General features: G+C 49.7%; 1 protein-coding gene across 4 annotated transcripts; it reads left to right on the top strand.

Annotated features, from left to right (window-relative positions):
* The first annotated feature begins 1,891 nt into the window (after positions 1-1,891).
* LOC130517764 (zinc finger and BTB domain-containing protein 7C) lies at positions 1,892-14,496 on the top strand. Of its 4 annotated transcripts, XM_057019870.1 has the most exons (5): positions 1,897-2,038; positions 7,147-7,276; positions 11,063-11,792; positions 11,888-12,555; positions 12,921-14,496. In XM_057019870.1, the coding sequence occupies exons 3-5, from the start codon at positions 11,088-11,090 to the stop codon at positions 13,531-13,533; spliced, it is 1,986 nt and encodes a 661-aa protein (XP_056875850.1). In that variant the 5' UTR covers positions 1,897-2,038; positions 7,147-7,276; positions 11,063-11,087; the 3' UTR covers positions 13,534-14,496. The 4 variants fall into 4 exon arrangements, with proteins under 4 accessions (XP_056875852.1, XP_056875850.1, XP_056875851.1 ...); XM_057019872.1 differs by lacking the exon at positions 7,147-7,276 and having other exon boundaries at positions 1,892-2,038; XM_057019871.1 differs by lacking the exon at positions 1,897-2,038 and having other exon boundaries at positions 5,169-7,315.
* The last annotated feature ends 5,686 nt before the right edge of the window (positions 14,497-20,182 follow it).

The following is a 20,182-nucleotide window of genomic DNA, read 5'->3' as shown; positions in this document are numbered from 1 at the left end:
TCTGTCCCTTTCATGCTGAGCACAAATGAGGTTTCCACAAAGCAAATTTGATCAAGCGGAGGACCCAGAGGAGGAGATACTGAACGGGAAACAGCAGCACAAGGATCAGAGCTCCGCTGGGCGTGTGCTCCACTTGTATCTGCAAACAAAAGCCATGACGACGTCATTAGACCGGGACTCGTAACTGCGCTGGCAATTGCTTTAAAATGAAAAGCTGAACTTCTTTAGCTCATCGCCCGGCTCTCTGCGGGGACTCTGGCAGTTTTTACGAGCAGATCCAACCCAGACTACGAGATAATCTGGAACGCAGGCAGGAATGTGGAGCAGCTGCACTGTTGCTAAGCTGCTTCCACCGGTGGAAAAAGAAAAAGGCAAAATAACCCTTTTAATCCCATCACAAACACGCTTTTACGTCCTTGCTGACCTGGAGCATCTCCAAGAACCTTCCCATCATTTCAGAGCAACAACTTGTCCTCTCACAGCTCGTCTTCTATCAGACACCTCTGCCTGGAACTCAACACGGCGGTTCTTGGCTGACTTTATCGACTCCGGCGTTGCTGATAGTTTTAAAGTTCAGCTAAGTATCGAGTCCACAGTTCAGTTGGAGATTTTCCCTCTGCCTATACAGCTTCTTTTTTAATAAAATTAATTGACTGAATATAGCTCGCTAACTCGCTAACTCGCTAACTCGCGTGATTTCTTTGGTCTCCTTCAAACAGCCGAGCTGGTGTCGCCACACGTCCAGCTGTGTCCCCAGAGTTACTTGATGTGACCTGAAAGCACCATCCCAACATCAAACATGTCCTCATATGACTATTATGGTGTGGACAAGTCACATAGGCCAGATATCATGTGGCCAGAACCTTTCCTGCACCCTTTGCAATCAGCTTTTCCTTTGTTGCTATCTAGCTTCATCAGAGTCACGTTTGAGGTCACAGACACTTGTTGGCACGCCCGTCAGAATGTACACAGAACACACCGCTGAGGCTAAAACAAGTTAGCCAAACATACGACGGCCCAACGCTTATGAACGAGTATCACCTCCTGGCAACAACCACCCACCAGCCGCCTCCAGCGGACCATCCTACCGAAAGAATCTTTTGTGATTTGAGTTGCCGTCAAGATAACCCGCTGTTCCCTGTTGCAACGCTGTGATGTCACAACAGGTGACGCATCCACAGCCATCATCCTACACACCTTAGAGCAGAAACGCCACATGATCACGGCACGCTGTGACGTTCTGAACTGAATCAGATGAAGAACATCCTGCCCACTTAGAATAAGACAATGGATCCTATAACCTGCCAGACGCCACCCGTAACACTGAAACTGGTGGTTTAGCTTAGCTTGAAGGGCATCTTGCACCGTTCAGCTTTCCTTTTCTTTTCTCTCTCTCTCTCTCCAAAAAGTCTCAGCTGCACATCAACTGTGTTTACAGGAACAGCTTCAGTCTCTGAGCTTTCCAGACTTTGCATCTCTCTTGGCCTTTGCCCCGGCCCTCCAGGTCAGCTTCATCTCTGCCTCCAGACCTCCAGGCCCTGGTCAGTCTTTTAGCATATGTTACACCCCCCCACCCCACCCCCCGCCCCCGTCTCCAAGCACCAAAAACACCTCGGCTGCATTTGTTCCCAGCCATAACTGGGTTCAAGCGCCCAATCAGGTTTTAAGGCTTGGCCTTAAAGTGTGTGTGTGTGTGTGTGTGTGTGTGTGTGTGTGTGTGTGTGTGTGTGTGTGTGTGTGTCACTCCCCTCTCTTAGCACAGGTGGACTTATAGGGAACGCTGCCAAATACTTTTGGTTTACGGGGAGGGAGGGGTGTTGGCTGAGGCCGGTGGGTGTATCAGTTTTTGTTTTGTTGTTTCTTAGATAACCGTTTCGTGCAATGGTACCTTTCACTCCTCCAAATTACGGACACACCTTCACAGCAAATTTGAGTCTACAGCTCACCCACTCTCACTTTCACAAGTCTGACAGAGCCGAGGCAGCGTTTGAGTTTCCTGGCGAGGACCTAGGACAGAACTGAAATCAAAACTTCCTAGGTCAGTAACATTTAACCGTCTCTTTCGCTCTTTCCCCTTCACTCTTCTTCTATCTCATACGTCCTAAAAAAAAATTCGAGGTCCAAATTTTGTGTTTTGTGGCAAAAGCGACCCGCTGAGCAGCAGAATCACGAAGGACGGACCTCCATTATAAGCTTTTCCATTATAAGCTGCAAAATGGTGTTTAGCGCGTCAAAAGCTGCTCTGCTTCTTCTCTGAACCTGCCCGGGTGTCTTTCAACAGCAGCGCAGGCAGGGAAAACCACCCCATTTACAAACAGAGGAGGAAACAAGTGAACACATGACAAAGCAGAGCAGGCTGAAAGCTCCTGAACCCTCCCTGCAGGCTCTGGAGCCGTGTGCTGAACTATGGCTGCATCACTTTTATGTCTACATCCCCCGATGAGAGGCAGCCACAGGACGCCATCAACACTGATCGCGCCTTTTAGCTCAAACGTGCACTTTTAATCAATTAAAAGATGATTTGAGATCATTCCTGAGCAGGCTGGGAATGTAATGAATGGACTTTTATCAAACGGGGTGATTACTGGAAGGGTTAATGCAGAAAAGGACCATTTGCTCCTCAATTAGGATGGAATCTTGGTCGTCTTTCACCATTAAAGGAGAAAATGAACAAGCTGAAGCTATACTGTGCTCTTCCTGCGACAGCGGGGTTAGATAGGGATAAAATCCTGGACGGAACCACTCCTACTTCCCATACACGCCCTGGCTGCTGCCAGCGGTCTCAGATTAGGAGCTTTACATGACAGAGGTCACATTTCCCACGTGTGTCCATATAGAACCGTGCATCCGGCCTGGACAGAAGCAGAGAAGAGTGTTTCGAATGAACGGGAATGAACTTAGAATGCAACGTGTTTATTATCCGCCCGGGCGCGCCAACGCTACCGCACGCCCTCGTCCCACCTGACAGTGTGTGGGCCCGCCTGTGTAACAGCACTCACACGTGCACGCACAGTCTGAATCGTGACACAGATGTCACCCTGACGCGGCCTGTCGGAGAGCGCCCCCCCCACCACCAGCAGCTACCGTAGCAGCACCAAAGACAGCAACGGCCGCCCGTCCCGGTCATGTGCGTCCACGACGCGAGCGCGTGTCGGCCCTCCTCCGTACAGGACCCGGGTCCAGGTTTTGTTTTGTGTGCGGAGTCGGGCTGGGTGAGTAAGCCGCCCCTCACAGATGAATAGAGGATGGGAGGAGGCTTGAAGAGGCTGCCGTGGGTGGGAGGCCCGGGCCTGCCAAAAAAGCTCCTTCTGTGGGATTTGTGTATTTTTGCGCGCCTCACGAAACAGAGTGCCTGGCTGAAAGGACAAAGCAGTCAGTCAGCGATTGTGCCCGCGCTGTCTTTTAGCTATAATTATTTCTGTTAGAGCCCCCTCGTCCCATTACTTTACATAACTCCATAACTACATTTCAGATTTAAATATCTAGCATTTAGTCTCAGCTACACGGCAGTGTGATAACGCTTGCCTTTACATTTCATATATTTCTATTTAAAAATTAGAATGGTTTTAATGAAATTGTGGTTGTTGTTTTTTTTAAAAAATTCTGACACCAAAAAAATGCTAATTTTACAGAAAACCGCTGGGAAAACGCATCATCTCCCAGCGTGTTGGAATTTAGTACAATTGCTTTTAAAGAAAAGAAGCGAGTGTCATTTGGCATGGAGGGGGGGGGGGGGGAGAAGAAAAGGATTTAAAAAAAAGAGCACGATTTCATAATGTCTAAAAGAAAGATCTGGGTTGAATAAGTGGGTCCACCCACCTGTGTGTGAGAGGCAGCGAGCGAGAAAGCGGGGCTGGAATGGCAGTTTTAGAGACATGAGTGTGTGGGTTATGCTAGCTGCCCTGCTTTTGCTACCTAATCACTGAGAGAAAGGGAAGCGGCGTGCCTTGATCCACCCACCCAACGCAAATAGCAGTTAGCCCGCTAAGCGTTAGCCTGTGCTGTAACACCACCGGCCTCAGCTCAGGGGCCTCCGCTGTCAACCCAACCTACGGCGGACGCACACCCAGCAACGCCAGCGCCTCGCCGCTGCTGCAGGTCACGGCAGCGTGTCGGCCCGCTGGACGGCGGCCAGAGGTGGGGGATGGAGGAGCGACGTTAATAAAGAGTAATAACCCTGTTAGCGTTTCCTGATCCTGAACGCATCCTTTGCCTCTTCTCTTCAGGCAGATGAGCTGGTTACTGTGTGACACCTGAGCGGGTGGGACAGAAATAGCTGACCTGTGCATCACACTTGTGTACCAGCGTGTACGTGGTTCCGTGCAGCGTGCATGTGTGTGTGTGTGTGTGTGTGTGTGTGTGTGTGTGTGTGTGTGTGTGTGTGTCATGACAGGCATCTGTCTCTCCTGCCCTGCAGCCTGACTGGTTTTAATTAGGAGGTGCCAAAGCGCCCGAGGGCTCTCCTGCTGGCACACACACATGTACACAACGCGTGCAAACATGCATGCGCACACACAAACGCACACTACCTGAGGGCAGACAGAGGCCGTCCCGCCAAGGCCGACCTCCTTCTCGTTATCACCGCGAGTTGTTGTCCTCATTCAGTCCACGACCCTACCAACCAACACACACACACACACACACACACACACACACACACACACACACACACACACACACACACACACACACACACACCACACACACACACACAGACACACACACACACACACACAGTTGTGTGTTTTAGTTGCAGCTTTAGCTCAGGTCCAAGTCACAATGATTTTCTGTGGGCAAAGATGAACTGAAAGTTCAGTTGAAGATAAAAGAATAATGATGGATGTCCCTGAAATCCAGCGTTGGAGTTCATCGGGCATCTGTGATGCGGCGCTACAGCGTTTCCTTCTGCGATTGTGAATTAAGCAGCTCGTGTACTTTACCTCCCTTCTGGCAAGGAAGCCAAAACTGATTTGGGTGGTTTTAAAAAAAAAAAAGGAAATAAAAAAAAAAATGCACACACACATCAGCAGAAATTAAACGTCTTCCCCTTGGTCACCTGGCAGGTATCATCCACGGTGAGTTGTAACCACCTTACGGGCCAATAGCAGATCGGTGTGTGTGTGTGTGTGTGTGTGTGTGTGTGTGTGCAGCAGGTTTGCATGCACGACCACCTCCGTTTCTGTTGTAGCCACATTGCGTCTGTTTGTATGTGTGTCCTTGGAGACAGGAGATGTAGACCTGCAGTAATGTTCTATCTCTGCAGTGTGTGTGTGTGTGTGTGAGAGAGAGTGTGTGTGTATTGCCTCCCTTTCCTGCTTCTCTCCCACATCAGGCCACACCTGGCATCCTGAGAGCAGGGCAGGAGTAGATTAAGTCGTGCCTAAACTCCCATTTTTCCTTGTTCTTTGTTCCCATTCCTCCCGTTAAAGGGAGCGCGGGCGCTCTAACGCTCTGGTCCCTCGCCATGTGCCCCTGGTTGGTCGTGGCAGGTGGCAGTAAACAGGTACGCCGAGAAACCAGAGAGACAAAACAGATGACTCTTACTGGGCATCTTCTCATCTTGTGGCTGTTAGCGCGCTGAGTGACGCGACTGGTTAGCGCGGCCTCACACCCTGAAGGCATCGCGGAGGAGGGGGCGATCGGTATCTACAGGGCCTCTTCTGGGGGAATTCACTGGTTTCTGTTTTTCCTGCTCTTCATCTGATATCCAGCGTCCGCGTCAGCAGCACGTTTATAATAAATGGCCGGTGTTATATAATGTTTTTCTGGTCGTCTGGCCCGACGGCTGGCAGTTAGCGGCTAGCCCAGTTTATATATACACGATGCCAGAATGAGCTGACCTCAGCTCTGACCCTGAACACAACATCGTAGACCACCACCGGGAGGTGAGCTGAGGTCAGCGGCCGTGGCTGCGCGGCCTGTCCGAGGGAAACGAACCGGACACCTGTAGCGCTGCAGGCAGGTGGAGGACGCCTCTCGCCCCCGAGGCCGCTCTTGTGAAGGCGCGATGTCATGACATTCGGTCCGTCTGCGAACGCCAGCTAAACACTTCACAACGCTTCTTCCTGTCGCTTCGCATTGCAACATTGTCGTCGTGTTTTCATGTTTTCTTTCCACTCTCTGCGTTTTTACTGCAGTTGAACACTTCCCAGACCCTCCCCAGCACGCTTCCAATTCTGTACTTGAGACTTTATAAAACGGCTCATTTAAACTTCCTCCTACTCTCCACAGACAGGGTGAGGTGGCGTTTGCCTTACTTACCAACTGTTAAATTGCTCTGCCGGCGTTCTGACTCAAAACAGTAATCTAGCATCTCACTTCTGCTCTCTTTAACCTGCTTCTTTTTTCTTTTTTTTAAAATCTTGCTTTACTCAGCACGTAGCAGCGACTCGTGGTTTAATTACGCCTCTGATATTTTGGGCTTCCTGTTATTAAGATTACTGACATAAATGAATCAGACAAGAGTCGGTGAATAATGAGAAGCGCTCAGCGTTCACAGTGAATTCTCTGGAGCTCAACTTTACATTGCCTCAGAGTCTCAGCATTAGCCTTTAGACCCCCCCAACGGAGGCGCGTGGGACGGTTTCCTCACTTTTCGTTCCTCCTTTTCCCTTTTTTAGCATCTCCAATCTGTCTCCTCAAACAACCCCTTGAAGTCCCTTTGCCCCGGCCCCTCCATAGCAAGAAATCCGCTCGAACACAACTAAAAATTCATTTTGTCTGACCTAAATCAGAGGGTGTCTGCGCCATGAGCTTATTACACAGTGCACTTAAACTTGTGTTGTGGAGGAGGATGGGGTATTATTATCTTCCAGCTACCCACCCTGCTATAAAAACTAGTGGTGCGACATCTCCACGGCGCAGTGCTGCTGCCCTCCCTCCCTCCCTTCCTTTCACTCTCTCGCTCGTCCTACATGAGCCACGCACGACAGAGTCCGACTCTAAACTCCCTCCTGGCTGCGCTGCTACACACACCGACCTGAGACTCGCACTCAACTGTTGCACCGATCTGGCTTCTCCCCATTGGATATTCCTCCCTGGGTTTTTGTTTTTTCTTTTTCCTCCTTTTTTTTTTTGTGAATGGGCACCCACGGCCAGCGTGGGGAGCTTGTGAATGGACTGACCGCCCGCTTGACTGATTGACAGACCGGGCCGGGAGCGAGGCGGCTGCGATCCTGGTCACAAAAGGCGATGCTGAGAGGTCAAGTGAGGAGCAGCAGAACCTCTTAGCGGTCTGGGACTACAGGGACGCGCGAGGGGAATCGTGAAACTGGAGGTAGGGTGAGCGATGACAGCCGGCAGCTGTGGAATGCAGGTGAACGTATCAAGACATGCGTGAATTTATTCAGATGACTGAGGGTGTGTGTGTGTGTGTGGGTGTGTGGGTAGTTATAGTAATGCAAGAGTTTTCATGCATGTGTGTATATGTGTGTGTGTGTGTGAGTGGACAAGCTTGTACTTGAGCGGTCTGTTACACGCGTGCATCCCGCCTATTAATGCTCGTTTATGAGAGGGCGAAGGGTCGGAGGTGCCGAGCGGCCAATACGGGCCCCCCCGACGTCCCTTCAACCCGGCGAGGCAGAAGTTTGAACGCTCGCCGACTCGTTATTTACACTCCCACTGGCTCCTTTACGTCCCGAGTAAAATCTCCGGTAAATCACAGTGTTGGGGAGATTCGTGCGCCGGGACAAAGTAAAAACATGTTATGGATTTGATGCTGAGCTGTAAATTACTATTTACAACCTGATAGTTGTTAGCAGGCTCGCATTTCTGACATCATATAGTTTTTAAAAAAAAGCTGCACAGGCTGGTTTTTTTATGTTTACGGTTAATGATCAATACAAGTATGATTAAAATAAACTAGATATATTTATTAAACTGTAATTAATGTGCTGGAATAGTAAGAGGGTTAATTAGACACCAACTCATCAAATAAGAGAATATTTACAATATTTACAACGTTTTATCAGAAATTGAATTTGAAGTTTGTTTTGTGGAAAAGTATTGTATATTTGTTTTATATTTTAATGTAAAATAGAATGTGTAGAGCAGCTCATCCAAATTTAGCATTTTCTAATGTCAAAGATACAGAAACGGAATCCTAAATATTTCAATTAACACCTAGTGTCGTCCTCTTTACTCTTTTAGCGCTGCTGATTTGCAAGTATCACAAGGAAAATAGAGACAAACACAAAACTCTCTCTAAAATAAACCTTTCTCACAGTATTATACTGAAAGGTTAAACAGGGGACCAGTCTGAGCAATAATGGCAGAAGTGCCGACCCCCCGAAGGCTCCTCAGACGCAGCAGAGCCGTTGATTTAAACCCCACAACCCTCAAGACCAAATCTTGGATTTTTTAAACTTTAGAAAAAATAAATCCACTCTGTCGTACTTTTTAAAAAGTGCCAATCAATGTTAATTGTGAGGAGGATAATAAAAAGTGTAATGTCAGGAGCCTTTAATTTTCCACATAAGAGTAAAGCTTCATTTTTGTGAGATATTCAGCAAAACTGTAACAATTAAAATGGATCAGTCACAATTTCCTGTGCAGATGAAGTGAATTTATTTTGTCCTAGATTTTGAATCAGGGCCCTTCTGTCCAGACTGTTACATGCCCGTGTTTATCATATCGCATTTACCTCTGTTAAATTGTCAGTAATGAAGATTCCTGTCACCTCCACCAGCAAGAGGCTCCCACAGGAACGGCTCTGCTGGGGTTCTACCTGTGCTAATGGACTCATTACCGCCCCCCCTCAGCTCTAATGACCACCTCCTCCTAATAGGGGGGCAGATTTTAGCTGTCAATATGATAAACTGCTGCCTGTGCAGTTGCGAGGGCAGTTTGCTGAGGGCTCTGGGCAGTTGTTGACAGGGGTAAACTTCAGCAGGTGATTTAGTGAGCAGCTCAGGTGGATCACCCAGAGTCTGGGTGTCTCAGATTACCGGCCCAAATGAGCGTCGGCCCCCGACGTGAGGCCCCGAGCGGGCCGGAGACGCGGTCGGCGCTCCGCTCTGGACATAATGATGAGGTGGCTGCAGCAGAGGCGGAGGAGAGAGGAGGGTGAGGAGGAAGGGGGGAGAGCGGCGGCTGGAGGTGACACAATGTGAGGTGGGAGTGCAGCCAGGACAGGCAGGAGGAGGGACGTCGGCATGACAACCTAAGTGTTAAAAAAAAACGCAGCAGGTGAAAGCTGAGGGTAGCTAGAAAGAACGTCTACAGCCAATTATTCAACAGGTAACAACCTGAACCACCAAAGACTTTTAAACAGAAACTAGATTGTTCGTGACTTCAAAGAGTCAAAAAGCCTTTGACAGAAATTATGGGAGCCCTTTCACAAGAGGTCCACACCCTGGCTGCTCTGATGGGTGGAGGGGTGCGCGTGAAGGGTTAAGGATGTTTGGCTGACGAAATGTCGCTCCAGGACCTTGTGGTGGGAACGCCGTGCCCTCCACCCCTCCCTGTCTATGTGGCACATCCTCCTTAGATCCTCTCCACATTGTAATTAGGGGCTGGCCACTAGCCAGTGGGAACTGAGGGGAGTGGCGCGGGCCGGGGCAACAGCAACAGCAGCACGTGTCCCATGGTCTCAGGGGTGGGTGGGATGGGTCCAGAGCAAGCCCACGACACCGGGTTTGCCGAGCCCTTCCAGGGACACTCGCTCTCTCGCCCTCGTCAGTGTTGTCGCAAGCTCGGCCCTATTGTTTGCCTTGGCAGGCTATTGCAAGGGAGGGGCCCCTCTGCTGGTGTTTGTGCAACCTGTTAGGGAACTTTTGGGCCATCTGATCTCCCACTGGAGATTCTCTCACCTCTTACCCAGGCTGCGAGTTTTATGACATCTGTACACACAATAAACTGCACGATAATACGAATTTAAAAGGAAGCTACGGCTCCGTCTTTAATATTTAACCACCCAGGCACAGTTGGAGAAAGTTTGAACCCAGCGTGCAAAACTCATCAAAAGTAATTCATTATTCCTCTAAACGACAGTTTGATCCGGCCCAGTGCTCACCGTCACTCCCCAATTAGTTTTCACCCTGATGCATTTCTTATATAGGTCTGACTATATTCTATACCACCCCCTCTATTGACATTTAAATTATGTCCACACTGTATCAATGGCACCAACGTGGCAACAGTTTCCTAGCAACAAGATCGACAAGAATAAACTTCATGTAAGATTGGTATCCGAGTTGTATACCTGCAGGTGAAATAGGAGATAGTCTGAAACGGCTCTATATGTTTCTGTTGCCTCCTGTGTTGCGATCCATCCCAACATAACAAGACGCTCGGCGTGGACGTGTGCGTGCGTGTCTGTGTGGCTTCAGCGAGTGCCCGTTCAGAGCCAGTCAACAATGTGGCTGCGGTGAGCGGCGCCGCTTTAAAGTATTTATCTACGCATGCCTTCAGTGACCACCAAGTGCGTATGGTTAAGCCTTGGCTCTATTCATAGATGCAAATGAATGAGAGGCCAGACAGAGGAGGGTGTTAGCGCCGTAAACAACGTGGCGCTGAATCAACAGGTAGGAACTCGTGCGGCGGCGGAATGGAGGCTTTAAGAAAGGGGAACAGAGCGACGGCGGCTTTACCCTGCAGGCTTAGCACTGGGACAGGATACGGCAACAACACAGCAACCTGACCTCTTTAGTCAAGGTTTCACCACATCCCAATCACGCAGGGAGGGTAAAATGTCACTCAGAAAGTACATTTAAGTGTAGTAACTTAATTTAAGTGTGTGTCCAGATTCCAATGCTTTGTTTAAATAAAGTGAAGCAGCGATGCCATATATCAAAGCTCACCATCGCTTTTATGAACGGTTTAAAGATCTTATCAGCCAACTGGCACTTCCTCCTCCTTTTATTACATTTGCTAAAGGACAGGAATCCCGTAATGTAAAGAATAACGTGCATGCAGCAAACACCAGTAAAATTACCAATGCAACAGCTGCCTGATAGGATTTGGGACTTCTTTTGAGTTAAAGTGGTGAAAATTCTCGGAGCTGACGATGGTCAACGCAGCTCGGCTCTGCTAACACTTTGTTTTTCTCCCCCCCCCCACACAGATAATCGGTTGAGAGATCGAAGAGGATGGTCCATCACAGAGAAGAGGACCTGATCGGGATTCCGTTCCCAAACCACAGCAGCGATGTCCTCTGCAGCCTCAACGAGCAACGCCGCAACGGGCTGCTCTGCGACGTGGTTCTCATTGTGCGCGACCAGGAGTACCGCACCCACCGCTCCGTCCTGGCCGCCTGCAGCCAGTACTTTAAAAAGCTTTTCACCGTCACCACGGCGGACGGCGGGGACCACCATCACGCCGCCGCCGTGTACGAAATCGACTTTGTGGCTCCGGAGTCGCTCACGGCCATCCTGGAGTTTGCCTACACGTCCACGCTGACCGTGACGGCGTCCAACGTTAAGGAGATCCTGAACGCAGCTCAGATGCTGGAGATCCCCTGCATCATCAACGTCTGCTTGGAGATCATGGACAGCGGGGGCGGAGGCGGGGGAGGCAGGGAGGAGGAGGGAGAGGAGGACGAGGATGAAGAGGAGGAGGCAGAGGAAGATGAGGAGGAAGACGACGAGGAAGACGAGGAGGAGGAGATGGGGTCGAGGAAGCAAGAGGAGGAGGAGGACAACGTCAGCGAGAGGTCGCTGCAGTCATCGGAGAGCAGGGGGGGGCGGACGCCGCCGGGGACGGAGGGCTCGCCACCTCCCAGCACCTCTGCTTATGAACGGCAGCTGGAGCTGTCCTCCCAGTCCCAGTCTCCAGGGGACACCAGAGACAAACAGGTAGCGTCCTGGGAATGTGCTGAGATCTAGGGTGGGGGCCCGATTGTTAGATTATTGAGAGTTCCGATAAAGGCTGGGTGTGTCTTGTTTTGCAGAATATGGAGAATCGAGCTTTGAAAGACTTCTCCATCGAATCTCTCCTCCAGGAAGGGCTGTACCCCCGCATGTCGACGCTGGACAGGAGGGCCAACTTCTCCCCATTCCTCCCAGGCTTCTACCCCTCTATGTGGGCCACAGACTTCCCCGCATTCCCCAAGCAGCTTCTGGACCCCCATCACGTCCAGCATCCACAAACGGGAGCTTCGCCACAAAGCCGGCTCCCCCACAGCCTCCCCGCCGCCCCGCTGGAGGGCTCCAGACCCCTCGATTTGGCGGTGAAAAGAGAAGTAATCAAGGAGGAAATGAAAGAGGAGGACCCCCTCGGCGTGATCCATGGCAACTTTTTGAAAGAGTTTGCCAACTCAGGCCTGGGCAGCGGCGTGAACGCCGGAGCGGTGACGTCAGATGGTCACGCTCTGGGAACGATAAAGGACGAAGCCGACTTCAGGGCCTACCTGAGCTTCCTGAGCTCTGCCTCGCAGCTGGGGACGCTGTTCCCGCCGTGGCAGCTGGAGGAAGAGAGGAAGATTAAGCCCAAAGCTTCGCAGCAGTGTCCCATCTGCAACAAGATCATTCAAGGAGCCGGGAAACTGCCCCGGCACATGAGGACGCACACGGGAGAGAAACCGTACATGTGCACCATCTGTGAAGTACGGTTCACCAGGTGAGAAAACCTGTAATCGCAACTTTTTCTCATTACAAGACCGCTTCATTTTCATGTGCCACCCACTTACAAGCTAAAGATCTGTAGGATTCTAGCACAAAGAAACAGTTTATGTAAAACAGCAGGCTTCAAAAAGTCCCCCCTGCCCATTTGAATGAGGTTAATCTGTTTTCAACACCTCGTAATATCAAAGAGATTTAGTGGAAAACCCCCTGGCTTGGTTTCTCTGCATTAGTCTGTTCAGCTTCAGCATATTTTCCACCTGTTATCGTTGCAGCGAGTTGTTGTTTTTGCTCTTCGCTCACCTGTTTGTGTCTAAGTTGCCACCTAAGCTAAAGCTGAGGGGGTTTGTTGGTTTTTAACAGGCAGGACAAACTCAAGATCCACATGCGGAAGCACACAGGCGAACGCCCCTACATCTGCCTCCACTGCAACTCCAAGTTCGTCCACAACTACGACCTGAAGAACCATCTGCGCATCCACACCGGCGTGCGTCCCTACCAGTGCGAGCACTGCTACAAGAGTTTCACGCGGTCCGACCACCTGCATCGACATATTAAGAGGCAGAGCTGCCGCGTCTCCCGCCCCCGGAGGGGACGGAAGCCCGCGGCGTGGCGATCCGCAGCAGCCAGCAACTTCTTATGCCCCCCCACTGCTGCCGCCACCCGCTTTGAGGAGCTGGGGTTGAGCCCGTCGTACCAGGCGGTCAAGAATCAGGGACTTGGGGAGGTGTTCAGCCTCGGCAGCAGGGGGGTGGGGTTTAAGAGCGGGGACAGCGGGGGCAGGGAGGAGCGGCAGGCGGAAAGGATGAACATCACAGAGGAGGAGAAGGCCGGAGCGGGGAGGCAGAGGGGGCTGTTTGCCTTCGCCTTAGCCGGAGATGGCGTGCTCACTCACTCCCCCTTTTACTCCATGGCCTCGGACCCCTGGACCATGAGACTGGAGCACACCCCACCCCTCTCTGAGCCAGCCAAGTAACGGGAGGTTAAGGGAGAAGAGAGAAGGTCCCCCCAGATCACAGCACGTCTGGTCTGCTCCAGGACGCACCTTTAGAAGCCAGCGGGAAACGCAGCCTGCTGATGTGGCTGTAGAAAAATACAGCTTTTTTTTTGGGGGGGGGGGGGGGGGGGGGGGGGATTTGAATTTGTCATGCTGAATAATGTTTCAGAGCTGTGAATGTTGACAAAGCATTTAGAAGGAGGCAAGCACGGAAAACCAGCACGGCAACAAAGAATTGGCAAGAGCCTCCGAAAATGCAACAACTAGGAGGAAATTCCGACGGTATTCAATTTCAAAAGGGAAAGTCGGGTCAGCGGCTCGATCTCGCGATGGTGAAGCAGCTTGAACGTTGCACGTCCACCATTAAACTTGAGCTAGTTTACAGCGGGGATTTGCCCTGCGGGGGCTGAACTCGGGCCTGTTTATTTCATATCCAAACCTATATGTTGTCGAACGAGTCGGAATGTTTGATGGCCTGTTTTGAACATCCACTGCCTTGTTCTGATTTAAGCTCGTCTGCACTATTGTACAAAACCTTTTAGATGTGGTGGTGTTAATTACGGTTGTGTTGCTGATGTATAAACATATATATATTGCTCTTAAAAGACTTCGAGGCATCCAAAGATGTGTACTTGGACAGAGCACAGACTTGAAGAGAACCTGTTTTAATGTTTCTAAGTGTGCGTCTTCAGACTCGGCGGGTGCTTATTTCTGACTAGTCGACTGCCGCTTCAGCTCCACAGCAAGCTTGTTTCGTTTTACCCTGCAACAAATCGAGAGGGTTTCAGTGCCGCCTTCGAATTTTTGATCTGTGTATAAAGGAAGTTAAAAAATGATTTGAATTGAAATGAGAAAGTATTTTCTTGCTATTTATGCATATTTAAATGAATGAGCCTTGGCTATATTTTGCAAATCTGTTTTATAAAGACACTAAATGTTGAACTTTGTTCTTGTGGGCGTTTTTTTTTTTTATCTCCACATAAACATAAGTCAGCCTGTGTGGTTCTGCACATCTTCCTATATTAGTGAGGATCGGATAGAGAAGAGCATGCTGAAGGTTTAAAATATATATAATAGGTTAAAATTAAGGCCCAATACAGATAAATACATATAGACTCGGTGTTAAAGCAACTCTGCCTTTAGAAAACGGATGTAGTGAATAATTAATAGGCATGTTTTCCCTGAAGTGCTGCATGGAACGATGTAGTAAAATAGTCTACGGTTGCATGACAGGTAGAAAGTTGCAGTGCTTATTGAGCTTAGAGACTACACCCAGAATGTGTCGTATGCATAAATGTGCACGTACTATTAAGTTGGGTACTGCAGGGCTGTGCATGGCAGACAGTGTGAATATCAATTATGCACCAGGTCCTTGAGTGCGTGGGTCTGCGGCAGCTGAACTATGACAGGTTACGATAATGAGTGCAAATGTAAAGGTGTCAACATGGCAGGCTAAAACACAGAAAAAACAAACCAACAAAAACCAAACTATTTACATTAATGTGTATCTTTAGAGTGCCATGATTCATAAACTACAATGAAAAGTGCAAATTAATATAAATTGTAACTAATTACATTAGTTTCCAATGAATTTGCATCGTGTAATCCAAACCCTTAATGCTATTTAGCATATTCAAATTCCATCCTTGCACTGACCTCTAGTGGACATTGGGTGGTACTGACACGAAGCAGATTGACTATTCCCAATAATATTAAATTAAAAGGATAACTTTGCCTGAGACAGTTTTCGGGAAATTGTTTAATAAATTCAATAATACATAATGGAAAACCTAAAATGACTTCGTCTGGCTGGTTTTAATTACTTCCTTTATTTAATTAGTTTTAATTAGTTACTTTATCGTCAGCAGCGCAGGCAGTACGATAATCACCTCCTCCCCCTAGAGGGCGCCAACGGCTAATGTTTCATGTCAACGCAACTTTAGGACGATTTGACCGCTTCTGCTAACTATGTAATTTCTTTCAGATCTCTAACTTGCAACACAAACTGCCGGCCACAGTTGCGTATTGGTCTGCGTCTTTACTCATTTCCTTCCCCAGGGTTTGCTCGTCTTGTCGATTATAGTCTTGTGCAACTCCTACAGTGCAAAGCTGAGCAGTGGTGTATCAAAACATTAAAAGATAAACCCACGGACATTTGTGTTCAACTAACCCAACTTCCTGCCTCCAGAAATTGAAGAGGTGTGACTTCCGGCCCCCTCAACCCACAGTCCCGCCTTTGTGTTCCTCTCTCTGTTTTTATTAACTGCCCAGAAGATTCACAGACAATGCTCCTTGCTGTTTCTGCCTCTGCCTCTGTATGTGTGTGTGTGTGCATACACAAAGTACCTCTAATGGGACATCCTCTGAGGAAACCGTGACAATGCAGCTACACAATGCTGTTCCCAGTTCCACGGCGGGACTGTTGAAAGTGGTGTGTTCGGGCCGTCTCTGTGGGGTTTCTGCGGAGCCCCTGAGGAAGCACCTTCAGGACAAAAGCTCCTGAAACAGCCCCATTTTGCCCCCGACAGGCACCTGCAGAGGTATTTTGTGGGCTCTGTTGCTGAAATCAGAAGAGAGCAAGCTCTGAAGAACGGCCTTCCTGGCTTTTCGGCCCCCTTTCGACAGCTGCTGATGAAATATGAGCAAGTGCACCTGACAGCTTTATCAAGCGGCCCTCCGTGTTCTAGCTCAACAGCGCTGTCGCCCACGCTGCCTGTGCACATACCGCAGCAGTCACAGCGCCTAAGAACGTGTCCCTAGAACCCTCACACACACAGCAGTTACTAATATCAAAGAAACCAAAACCCCCTGACCATGATCTCAACTTTGTGGTAAAAATTAGGCGTCAGACATCGAAAGCCCTCTGAGGCTTCTATTTAAGCACTAAAGGTCCCGCCTGCGTGACCGTGGGACCCGTTCAGTCTTCAACAAACCCTTCCAGCAAGAATTTGACCTCCAGTAATGCATCAACGCATTAGGTGACGCGACGGCCTGTCAGCTCCCCGGCCTTTTGTCTGGCACCAGACAACCGGTCCGACTTGCAGACGGTCGTCCCACAGTCGCCAGCACACACACACACACACACACACACACACCACACACACACACAGACACACACACACACAGACACACACAGACACAGACACAGACACAGACACAGACACAGACACAGACACAGACACACAGACACAGACACAGACACAGACACTGCGGAGGGCAGTCCCCTGATGAAATATGTATAAGAAAGGTTAAAACAGCTGGTGTGAATTGAAACCTGGCGTATTTGTGCACGATGCCACGTTACAGGACGAGACAACACGTCAAAAACAAACAGATGAAGAAGGATCTACTCTGCTTGCATATTCATATTGCACCTTGTTTGCTTCCTGTGGAAGGCCAATATTTATTTGGGCAGCCTATACATGGCTCTCTGCACACTTCCTGTGCATCTTAGCAGCTTCCTCGCTTCGTTATCGATTGGTACCATCAGGCAGCAAACAGATCGCTCGCAGGCCCAGCTGTGATGAAACTCAGCTGGATTCCACAGCCGGATGCATGAAGATTAAAAATGCTGCCTAATGTCTCACAGCACCAACTAAAGCGCCGCTGCAGCGCTGCCCTGGAAGAACGGCGAGATAAAGACGTTGATCGGAAAGATCATAAACAATCTTATTATGTGCTACTAATGTCGGACTGTTGCAGAAAAGCGATATAGCCCTGATGCTAACCTGATCCAGGCATGATTGTTTTTTAATATAATCTTTTGGTGATGCTTTAATCAAATGATAAAGCAATGAGGGGAGACAGGGAGATCGTTCTGCTGGGCCATCTTACATTAAGTACACAATCTAAGCCGCTAAGTGAGATATGAGATCTAAACTCCAAGTGTCTATTTCAGGAGCAAAGTGGATGCTAGCTTCCAACGTGCCGTGTGGTCGTTGTGGTGGTGACACCCACAGGCAATAGCAGCATTATCCTGGGGAGTAAGTGAGGGATCTGTAGCTGCTGCAGTGGGATAGTTTAGGTCAGGAATCATGGATGCCCCCGTCTGGATTTATCACCGCCGCGTTGTTGGGCGAAGAAAAAGACGTGACGGCGCAGATAAACAGAAGAATGCCAGTGTTTTTGAACAGTGTGTGTGTATAATAAGTGTGGCCTTTGGAGGCGCGTACCAGCGCACGCAAATATGCCTGTAGCGCAACAGCAGTATGAAAACCATCCCGTCTGTTAGACCACCGATGAGCATCGATACGAGCTGAGTACTGCACACCTAATGGGTCTGGGGGGGGGCTTGTGATCAATGCATTACTGTGTAGGCTCGCATTAACGTTTGGGAGACGATTGCACTTAACAAAAATGGAAAAGGAAGCGACCGGCTACCTGGAGCTGGGCAAACAACCGGCCGGGGTCAAAGGTCAAAACGTAGACAAAGCCTCGGGATTATGATGCGATCCACCGTCAGATAATCTCATGGCAAATGGCACTTCTTCATTTTTGTCCTCATGTACAAAAATAACACCCACAATTAGAGAAGCTAAACACGTCACTCGTCTTCTGAGAATATTATGTTTCCTTTCACAATTCTTGAAAGCCATCCCCAGTATTGGCAGTTCTCAGTAAAAGACCCTGAATCCAACTACACCGGGACAAATAATCCACTCTGTCATTTGTGACTGTGTGATTTCCATACCACAACTGCATTAAACTACGGCAAAATGGCCACGTTATGTCAGCGTGAGCCGTGGTTGTCCATCTGTTTGGAGATCGGTAATGCATCCGGGATCAATCAGCAGCCTGAGGGGGCTTACGTCACCATTTTAACATCGCCAGCTACAAAAGCCAATAAAACCCCGCACGAGAAGGGAGTGGGGTCGATGAGACAGAAGCATTCTGAAGCAGTAAATCTCCTGCTGCGCCTGAATGCACCGCGCAATTACCCCGCACGAGGAAGAGAAATGTGGCTTCTACAGTTTTTCCATGTTGGAGCGACTCTGTTAAACTTTACGCGTTTGGCAACGGCGGCCGGTTTGACACCGAACCGTCACCCGAGAGTCTACGGCGACATTAAAGCTGCAGATTCCCATCAAATCAGTGGAAAAGGCCCCCAACACCCAAAGGAGCGAAGGTGAGGGGGCCGAAGGGCCATAAAAAAGTGAAAGTGACAGAAGAGAAGAACTATTTCTGTTTGTGTGGCCTTCTAAAGTTGGCAGCTCCCAGACTAAACTGCGCCCCTGCAGGAACGGCTCCGCGGCCTCGTCCTGCTAACTCGCATGCGAGGGACCGCCGCGCCTCGAAATACTGCCGCCGCAAAAGCCACACGGCAGGAGGGAAGCGGCCTCCTCAGATTTGCAGCCCAGACTGACGGGGCGTGTTTTTCCCCTCAGATTGAAATTAAAGGCAGCGACTCCGTGTAATTGCACACGGACGTGCCCACTGCCCGTGGTTCTGACCCCGGCTCTCGCAACCTAATGAAAGGTTGAGCGCTTGAAGGGCAAACCCTGGCAAAACACTGGCTACAGAGACGCCTGCCAGCGTGTGTGTGTGTGTGTGTGTGTGTGTGTGTGTGTGTGTGTGTGTGCTCAGTCTTCGCCCTCATTCTCATGGGCAGTAACTGTTGCTCTCTGCTGTGAAATAAGCGCTGTTCGTTGTACTACTTACACGCCTGCCAATCAATTCTTATCAATTATGAATGCCAGCAGAGCATCATACACGTGCGTGCATTTGTAAACACGCCCTGCTCGTATATTGCGTTGCGATTAATTATTGATGCCGCGATAAGATATAAGATCTGTGACCGTCGCCGCGTTAATCGCAGTTGTTTCCGCTGCACGCCAGGGAGGCCCTGTCGCGCTGCGATGCTTTGATGTTCTTTCATGTCGCCGAAGCCCTTTCGCTTCTTGGGTTGCTCAGCAACACAAATCAAAGGCGGTGAAACCCGCTTTTAAGCGGGGCTGCGAAAGCCTCCGCTGGGGAACCGTTGGGCCACGTGCGAGAGGAGAGGGTGGGAAATCGCGCTAAAATAGCGTTAGCGCTGAACTCACGCGCGCTCCCACCGAGGTGTGCGGCTGCGGAACGCTGGAAAACTGCAGCTATGGAGGACTTCAATTACCGCGCTGCGGGCAAAAATGACGAGGAAAATTCAGCCGCGCTTCGCCCGAAGCAGCGGTTGCTAACAAAGCAATATTTTAGTGAGGGTGGTCCTGCCAAAGTGGAGAACCCTGCACCCGTGCTCGTCTTCAGCGGGCTATGAATACACGCAGGCACGGCCGCCTCCTCACCACTATATTATAGGTTTGCTCTGGCTGATGCCTTCATAGTTGACTCAAGAGGTCATGTAAATGGATACGTCGGACCAGCTCCACGGCAAAAAAAAAAAAAAAAGAAGCTTTTTCCGACCAGGATCCCGGCGCGTTCGTCCAGCCGCCGCTACAGAGGCCAGCTCAGGGACTGGTTTCAGGTTTGCTGTGGGTGCGGAGACCCCCCCCCCCCTCACCACTGCTGCAGTAAGGGTCTGAGAACTGTGACGCTAACAATGCCAGTGGAGCGGCACCAAACCGCAGCTGTTGATTCAACCACACGAAATGTTCCTCTGGGTTAATAACCACACGGCAGAGATCTGCTGTTTAAT

The sequence above is a fragment of the Takifugu flavidus genome, chromosome 20 (genome assembly GCF_003711565.1).
Source record: "Takifugu flavidus isolate HTHZ2018 chromosome 20, ASM371156v2, whole genome shotgun sequence".
NCBI lineage: Eukaryota > Metazoa > Chordata > Actinopteri > Tetraodontiformes > Tetraodontidae > Takifugu > Takifugu flavidus.
The sequence above is the reverse complement of the archived record's forward strand: the minus strand, read 5'-3'. Positions and strand labels throughout refer to the sequence as shown.